Here is a 9061-nt window from a genome sequence, read left to right as displayed (position 1 = left end):
AGGTATGAGAACAACACCAATATTTTCATACATTAATTAATTACATCTAGAAGAAAAGGTTATAAATTATTTTTTCATATTTATATAGGATTGTGTGGGAGCAATTGATGGTACCCATGTTCCTGTAAATGTTCCTATTGAGATTCAAGGAAAGTTTCAAGGTCGAAAAGAAGGAACAACAAAAAATGTTTTAGCAACTATAACTTTTTATTTGAAGTTTTTATATGTTTTAGCTGGCTGGAAGGAAGTGCACATGATTCACGGGTTTTAAGTGATGTATTATCAAGACCTAGTGGTCTAAAAATTCCAGAAGGTATATAATAAAGTATTTATTAAATGCAATAAACATATAAATGTTTAATTAGAAAAAGATAGCAATATGTTTTTTTTATAATTTGTAGGGAATTATTATCTTGGTGATGTTGGTTACGGTATTAAAAAAGAAATCATTTCTCCTTTTCGTGGAGTTCAATATCACTTGAATGAGTTTACAGAACATTCATCAGAAAATAAAAAGGAGCTATTTAATCTTCGACACTCTTCGTTAAGAACTGCTATTGAGCGAGGGTTTGGTATTTTGAAGAGTCGTTTTAGATCAATTACTGGAAAATCTTTTTGGTCTTATGAAACACAAGTAGATGTTGTGCTTGCATGTTGTATTATTCATAATCATATTATGGGAGTTGATCCTTATGACTTTTTTATGGAAGAAATATGTTCGGAAAGTGAACTAATTAGAAGAACAATCAACTTAAGTCAATGGGAGGAGAGGGAAGAGAATAGGGAGTAGGTAACAAAAAGAGAAACGATTGCATCAACCATATGGAATGATTATAACACTCAAAGAAACTAGTAATTGAGTGTTAATTATATGTGTTTGTTTTTATTATGTCTTGCTTGAGTTTGTATTATCTTTGTTATGTATTTGGATTGTTTGTTAACTTTATTACAATATTGATTGTAGTTTTTATATTAAATTTATTAAATCTGAATATTGTATGATTATATTTTGTATAAATTTATAATTTTCTTTTTTTGTAGAAATGAGTACCATACAGAATGAAAAATGCAAGGGCAAGCACTTCACATGGTCTAAGCCTATGTCTCACATGCTACTTGAAATATTAGATGAGGAGGCACTTAAAGGAAACAAACCTTCTTCTACCTTTAGAGCAGAATCTTTTGTTAAGGTGGCTGTAGAAATTAGTTAAAAGTTCAACGTGCAATGCAAGCCTAACCATGTGGACAACATCTCAAAACTGTGAAAAAAAAATGGGGAATAATAACCAAACTTAAAAATAAAAATGGCTTTGGTTAGGATGATTGTTTGAAGATGATTACAGTTTCGAAAGATGTATATGATGAAGAAGTGAAGGTATAATAAATATTATACTCTTTGTAATTTTTATATTTACTTTTGTTTCCAAAATGTTATACAAGGAACTAAAAAATTGCATATTCTAAACTTGATATGTACGAGGCAATGACAATTGTTGTTGGAAAAGACATAGCAACCAGAAATTACGCCAAATCATATGTTGATGTCAACTTGAAAGAGAACACTGAAGAGCAATCAATTTCAATTGAAAATGAAGGGGAATATGAAGAAACTTCAAAAGAAAAAGAGACATCTTCCTCTAGTGCACAAAAGAGGCAACATAGAAAGAGAAATCGCATGTATGAAGATGATAATGTTGAAAAGTTGTCTAAAAAGATTGGAGATGTAGCATTTGCAATCCAAAGCTTTAGCAAAAATCAACTTGATGTTAATGAACTATATATAGAAGTGATGAAAATTGAAGGCTTTGATGAGATCACTTTTGGAGATGCATTTGATCACTTGGTCCAACATGAAATGTTGGCAAAAGCATTTATGGCAAAAAATATTAATTTGAGGAAAATTTAGGTTTAGAATTTTTTGAACCAATACTACTACAGGCCTGATAGCTAAGATGATTTCACTATGATAAGAAAGTTTTTGTTTGTTATTTGACAAATATGTTTACTTGTTTAATTTGGTCTAGCATGTTTATGTTTGTTAATTTAAACTAATATGTATGAGTATTACATCAAAACTTAATATTTATGCATGACTATGTTTGATGTAAGATATTTATGTTTATTTCTTAATGCTTATTTGATATATATTAAAGGGATATTAAAGGGATAATTGCCTATGCCCATACAAAAAACTTGTTTATCCAAAAACCCATCAAAATATTTTTATATTTATTTATCTTTTAAAAAAAATCTTCATACCAAAAAAACTCAAATATCTAACTCTTACTTAATACCATAAACTAACTTGGCTTTCTTCATATGAAAAAAAAAAACATATTTTAAGCTTTTAAAATTGAAAAAAAATATATTAATAGGTTTTATTTGTGAAAACATTCACAAGGTTATATCTCTATAAATATTATATGACATATATAGTTATATTTTATAAAATAAGCTATATATGAATATATGATATAATAAAAAAAAATTCATCATTACACTTTTTAGATTTTATTTTTTTATTGTAAGTGATTAAATATTTATGTTAAATATTTTTTATATATTAGATAAATTTAAAAAAAAATAATTTATTAATAACAAATGATTCATACTATTGTATTTACAAATCATTCAGTTGCAGATTGTTGCTGCTGGCTGAATGGCATGTTCTATGTTGCTGATATGGCATGTGATAGAAAGCAGCTTAGTTTAGTAAAGCAATACCACATAGGCAATGAGAAAAACTCAAAAAAGGTTGACCGTTATTCACCTACAATATGCAAATAAAAGGATTGTTGCTGGAAGGATACTAAATATTTTTTTATTTAAAAATATATTAAAATAATATTTTTTTAAAAAAAATTTATTTTTGATATTAACTCAATTAAAAAACATTTAAACAAAATTCAAAACAAAAAAAAATTAATTTTAATTAAAAAAAAAAAAACAGATTTAATCTCAATGCTAAACACCCTTAACCAAGGTTGTCAATTCCGTTCCGTTCCGTCCGGAATGGCCGAAATATTCCATACCAATTCAAAAAACGGAACAAAACGGAACAAATTTCATCTCATTATAAATCTCGGTCCGTTCTGGATTTTTCGGCTAAATTCCGCCCGAAACGTTCCGGTTTCATTCCACATGTTCCGTTCCGCTCTTGAAAAACCATTGAATCAAATTGAACTCTACTCAAATTCATTAATTAAACCACCCGATCATAAAAAGCTTTTTTTCATTACTATTTTCAATAGCAATGATATTACTAATAATATTGAAAATTATTATTACTATTTTCATTAACAATGATATTAATTTTTTAAAATTAGATTTATCACTAATATATATAGTTTATATTCATGTTTTTTTTTCATGTTTATACTTTGTAGGAATTTAAGCAAAACAAGGGATGCTTTAAATTTCATTAGTCACTTGATAACATTGACCTAACTTTATATTTAAAATATTTTTGTTAAAACATTTTACTTTCATAATATTTTGATATTTTATTTAAGTTAAATTACTTTAAGTTAAAGATCTATTTAATCTTAACTATTTAAAAATATTTTAAATTTTAAAATTATATTTATTTGGCATTGTGTTTGTATTGCATAATTTATAATTAATTTATCTTGAATTTAAATTATATTTGTTGAATATATATATATATATATATTAACAATACAACCCCGAAACACTCTAAAGCTAAAACATTCTATTCCAATTGAAAAAACAAAACACCTACCGAAATAAAATTGACAACCTTGCCCTTAACGTTGAAATTAGCAAATTCAAATGCTTGCCTACATATGCCCATCAAGTTTTTGCCTTCAATTTGATCTTGTTGGGCCACGAGACACGCCATTCAATAAAGCTGCATCGAGTACCATTGACGGAGGAAAAATATCATTTAACCTTGTACCATCACGTGCTTACCTTGAGAAGTTAGCCTGTATAGCTAGAATTCAAGGATACAGATGGGAGACAAAATCCAAGTAATTGATTAATCTACAGGTATCTTAGATTCTCGAAGCCACCTTAACCTCCACATATAGATGTTCTACAATGATGATATGAACATATTCAGTGACTCAGGCATGCCGACTGCCTCCAAGACCATCCAATTCTCGCATCCTAGCCAAGTGCTTATTCCCATTAAGGTGACAGTGGATGTCTCCCTCACTGGTGCAATTTACATTACAAATGGTGCACTGCCACCTGGAAATGCTGACATCCAAGTGCTTATTTCCTTTAAGATGACAGGCCAAGTCTACCTCGCTGGTGCAATTTACATTACAAATGGTGCACTGCCACTTGGAAATGCTAACATCCAAGTGCTTATTCCCTTTAAGATGACAGGCCATGTCTCCCTCACTGGTGCAACTTACATTGCAGATTGTACACCGCCACTTGGAATTTCTTATCTCAACAAATGGGCTCTTCATCGGGTTCTCTTGCTTGCCTTGCTTCTTCGCTTCATGTATTCTATTTTCAGGTGCAGTATTATTGCTGATTGTACACTTCTCTGGCTTGTTTTCAGGAAAATTAGTTTTCTTTCCCACTGAAGCAGAAGAAGCATTGCTATGTGATGCCTGGTTCTTGGAGTTCAGCAGCGCACGAGCTTGCTTGTGTTGTTTTCCTTGAAGATGTGAGTTAATGTCTGTCTGACTTTTAAGCGTTACCTGGCATATAAGACAAGTCCGAACGTTTTGGCAATTCTTAGGAGATAATATGCCAGTATGATCTCTAACACCAATCGTTGCGGTTGCCGTGGTAACATTTGATTTCTTTCCCACTGAAGCAGAGGAAACCTCACCTTTTGGTGTCTGTTTCTTGACTTTTAACTGTTCACGAGCTACCTTGTGTCGTTTCCCTTGCAGATGTGAATTAAGAACTGTCTCACTTTGGGCTGTTACTTGACATAAAGCACAAGTCCATACCTTTTGGACTTTCTCAGGAGGTAGTATCTCGTAAAGATCTCTGCCTCCTATTGCTGCTGCTGCTGTATTTATGTTCTCCAGGGGCTGAAATGTTCTGTTTTCTGTCTGACCAATGTTTGGTTCTATTTGTCTAACCTGCAAAGGCAGTAAATATAAATGCTTAAAAGATGGATAAATGCACATGGTAACGAGGGCATTGAATGATGAGAAACCAATAAAGAAAGGCAAAAATTTCACAATCATAGAGGGGAAGGGAACGGAAGGAAATTTGTGATCCACAGAACAGAAATTTTGAAAATTTTATAAAATAACACAAGTTCTTGAAGTTTTAGATTGTTTGGGTGGAAGAACAGTATTTTATAATTCTGGGTCCAGACAAGCTCTTCGTTCTTTCCCACATATTTTTGGATGTTCAAATTTGTAATTAGGCACCAACATTTCACAGTTCATACTACTATCTCCAACTTTTGAATAAATTGGTTACCTGCTTGGTTGATGAGACTTCTTTTTTCTCTGTTATTTCCACAGCATTACTGTCTCTGGGTAGAACTGGAAGTTTAGGTTGTTCAAACTTTAACTGCATGGATCAAAAGATATTCCAATTTCGCATTAGGCAGTAACATTTCACAGTTCATAATACTATTTCCAAGATCAAAGGTAGACTTTTTCTTTAAACCCTGAAAATTTCAACTGTTATTTAAATAACCTGCGTTGTTGATGCAACTTCTTTTTCCTCTGTTATTTCCACTGCATTGCTATCGTTATCGTTTAATCGAACCAGAAGTTTAGGTTGTTCCAACTTTAGCTGCATTAATCAAAGAAAATCAAATTTATCATTTGGCAGTACAAATTTTGCAGTTCAAAATCGCGGGTATACTTTTTTTTTTAAAAGTGCCAATAATTCCAACTGTTGAATAAAATTACCTGCTTGGTTGATGCAACTTCTATTTTCTCTGTTATTTTGGCAGCACTACTGTCATTGAGTGGAACTTGAAGATTTGGTGGCTCGAACTTCAGCTGCATGAATCAAAAGCTTGATAAAGTTTTTTTTTTTTTCTCTTTTCATTTCATATGGTTGAAATCAGTTAATTTGATTGCCAAAAAATAAAAACCAGTACTTCGACAACATGACACTTAACAACCACTCTTCTACAAGAATATAGAATTAGTTCATAAGTTGGACTTCTTTTCACAAATACATAAATCAATCAAATGAATAGAAGGAAATATGAGTGATGCATGCGGTTGCTGCAATGATCGAGCTCACATTATCAAGACCTTTCCTACTACCATTGGTTAGGTGTGTTTTCACATTCATTTGACTTGAACAAGTAATATAAGGATCCATAAACAATATGCAAGTGAAATTAGTGGCCTTACCCTATCCTCTGCTGCAACTGCCTTGATCTCATTCACAGCAACATCAGGCTTTGCACTCCTTTTCTGGAAGAAAGAGGCAGGTGTTTGGGAGGGCAGTGAAGATGAGAAGACATACTTTTTATACCAAAACTATATAGATAGCATCTATAAACCTAATTTTATTATAACCCTGATTCAACCCAACCATAGCATGCATTAGATTTTATGCATATAATAAGAATATCAAAATTAAATCAATCCAATTAATTTCATGTATATATCAAAAGATTTTCATAGGTATTGTTTCCATGAAGTATATGTACCGTGGAAGCTATGAGATTCTCCAAAGCATCAATTCCATTTTCCTTCACATATCTCTCCACCTCAACAAGAAAATCACCTTTCTTGAAAAACAACGCCTCAAGCTTTTTGAACTGGCAGATGATGATTCTTAGGTCCATGGATAGACATGGATGAACAAGGTGTTGATAGATACAAAGGGAACCATCAAAGTCAGGCAGAACCAAGCAGCCGACAATCATTAGCTTAATGTATGGCCAGAAGGTTAGCCTGACATATAAATATAGAAAGAGAGAGGGGAAAATAGAGATTGAGGTAAGAGAAATCAACAGTAAGGTACTACCTGTTGTCCTAATTAAATACCACACAACAAAATTCCCCATTTCTACAATTTGCACCAAAGTCCAAAATCATCTTGAACATATAAACTTCCAACAATTGTGCGTGCTCAGAGTAATTACAAAACACAAGGAAAAATTCCCGTAGATCAGAAGCTACAGAAATTGTTTTGACTCCAAAGAGATTGTGTTTTCATTCGTTTCAATTGAGTACGAAAACAGAGCTAAATGATGTAAAATGCAGAAAGTATAGTAAATTACCATTCAAGCTGAAAAGCACGTTCAAAGAGCAAAACCACAGAAACGGAGACCCAATAAGCGATCAGTTTCTTGGTGTCTAAGTTTGAATTAGTCTCGATCGCTTGAATGGAAGCACATCTGTTGACATTCAGAAAACAAGAACGGATGATTTGTGATGACTCATAACTTCTTGGGTAAATAAATACCGATTTTACATTCTGGATAACATAACTGAATCATCATTAGAAATCGCGAGTCATTAACAGGAAACGAAGTCAAACAAAGAGAGCGAGGCTTACAAAGGATAACCCAAACCAAATACAGGCCTGCGACCATAGAAAAGAAACAAATGATCATCAAAATCTTGAAAACACATGCACAAAGCAAAGCAAAACAAAACAAGACTTTCTTAATTAATCATTGGGACAAAATAAAATGCTTAAAATCAAGCATTGCTCATGATTAATCAGAAAATATGAACTGAGACTTCTATTAGTTAAAAGAAACAAAAAGATCTAAGAACTTCGAATCAAACTTAAAAACCACATTACAGGAGGAGATTTTCAGTACTATTGTACGTACAACAAGGCGATTATGAGTAGAGATACACTTATTTTCATACCAGGCAACAATATCAAGGCATTTCACCACAAATTTTACAATTCCCACAAAACCCATCATGAACTCTGAACTCTTTGAGAATATTTTCTCAGCTTAATTAATCTCTACTAAAGTTTTGTTTGTTCAGAATTTTACTAATAAAGAACCAATGTGGAAGCAAGTAATAAAGAAATGAAGTGGAAAGTGGGAAGAAGTCGTTTTTTCTAGCACTAGAGCTATTTGATTCACGAAATGACAAGTATGTCCTTAATTTGTGTGTTATCTTCAGATTCCTTACTCGCTTGAGTGGGCAGGAACTTTATACTTGCTTCTTTTTGAAAAAAAAAAAAAAACTGAAACGTGTCCTCTGATCAAATTTTCTCATAGACTTGGCGAGTGTCGCTAGATGTTTACTCGCAGCAGGACCCAAAATATGGACATGACATGTTACTCAAGTACAAATGTGTGTGTGTACATTCTTACGTACGGAAGACATGTCTGAATTCTACCTAGATTCAGGAGTCCATAGCGCTCTGTTTGGAAAAGAAAGAAATGAGACTCGATTCGATTGAATTTTGCTGTTAGTGCAATTTGTGTTTAAATAATATTCTCAAAAAAAAAAAAAACGCTTTGTTTTTAAATACTTCTAAAAAAAACCTTGTTAGAATGGAAGGTTTTATATTGTAACAGAATGTTTATGTATTGTGTTTTACATGGCCAATGCCTAATGATCAAGCAACATCCAGGCCATTCAAAACAAATAAATTAAAATAATTTTATATGGCCCTTCACCTCTTGAGTTTCTTTTTATTATTTAATTTTTCCCTAAATTTATAATAAAACTATCTTTATATAAAATGATTTAGATGATTGTTTAAAAGTATCAGAATATGCCATAATTTTCAAATAATATTAGAGCATTTTATGGAGATATTATTCTTTAAAAGTATCACAATATACCATAATTTTCTAACAAACTATCTTGAATTTTTATTTTTTATTTTTTATATTTACATAAAAAAAAATAATCAAGATGTTTTTTTTGTTTTTTAATTAAAAATTATACATATATTGGGATTTCTAAGTATGTAGTTCAATATTTAGGGCATAAAGGGTTTTTAAAAGTGTAGTGTTTTAGTTATTTTTTTAAAGTACTTTTTTACTTGTAAATATATAAATATATATTTTTTAAAAAAATATATTTTTAACATTAAAAAATGAAAACGATCCAAAAATATAAAAAATAATTAATACTAAACAAAAAAATATAATTCAAATTCTAATATT

The 9061-nt window shown here is 31.1% G+C and overlaps 1 protein-coding gene across 2 annotated transcripts; it reads right to left on the bottom strand.

Annotated features, from left to right (window-relative positions):
- Positions 1-3692: 3692 nt before the first annotated feature.
- Positions 3693-7955, bottom strand: LOC118040269 (uncharacterized). Of its 2 annotated transcripts, XM_035047164.2 has the most exons (9): positions 7797-7955; positions 7474-7500; positions 7196-7312; positions 6620-6866; positions 6318-6380; positions 5862-5954; positions 5644-5742; positions 5422-5514; positions 3693-5072 (listed from the first exon to the last, which is right to left on the bottom strand). In XM_035047164.2, exons 1-9 carry the CDS (start codon positions 7853-7855, stop codon positions 4089-4091), a joined length of 1782 nt encoding a protein of 593 aa, XP_034903055.1. In that variant the 5' UTR covers positions 7856-7955; the 3' UTR covers positions 3693-4088. The 2 variants fall into 2 exon arrangements, with proteins under 2 accessions (XP_034903055.1, XP_034903056.1); XM_035047165.2 differs by lacking the exons at positions 7474-7500; positions 7797-7955 and adding an exon at positions 7407-7429.
- Between the last annotated feature and the right edge of the window lie 1106 nt (positions 7956-9061).

The sequence above is a fragment of the Populus alba genome, chromosome 1 (assembly GCF_005239225.2).
Source record: "Populus alba chromosome 1, ASM523922v2, whole genome shotgun sequence".
In the NCBI taxonomy this organism is placed as follows: Eukaryota; Viridiplantae; Streptophyta; class Magnoliopsida; order Malpighiales; family Salicaceae; genus Populus; species Populus alba.
The sequence above is the reverse complement of the archived record's forward strand: the minus strand, read 5'-3'. Positions and strand labels throughout refer to the sequence as shown.

Excerpts from the sequence above, each read along its gene's own strand:
- LOC118040269 (XM_035047164.2), bottom strand. The coding sequence starts at position 7,855 with ATGATGGGTTTTGTGGGAATTGTAAAATTTGTGGTGAAATGCCTTGAT. Across the intron at positions 6,867-7,195 it reads CGTGCTTTTCAGCTTGAATG|GCTAACCTTCTGGCCATACA; the intron begins GTAATTTACTAT and ends TTTATATGTCAG. Across the intron at positions 5,743-5,861 it reads AAGTTGCATCAACCAAGCAG|CTAAAGTTGGAACAACCTAA; the intron begins GTAATTTTATTC and ends TGATTAATGCAG.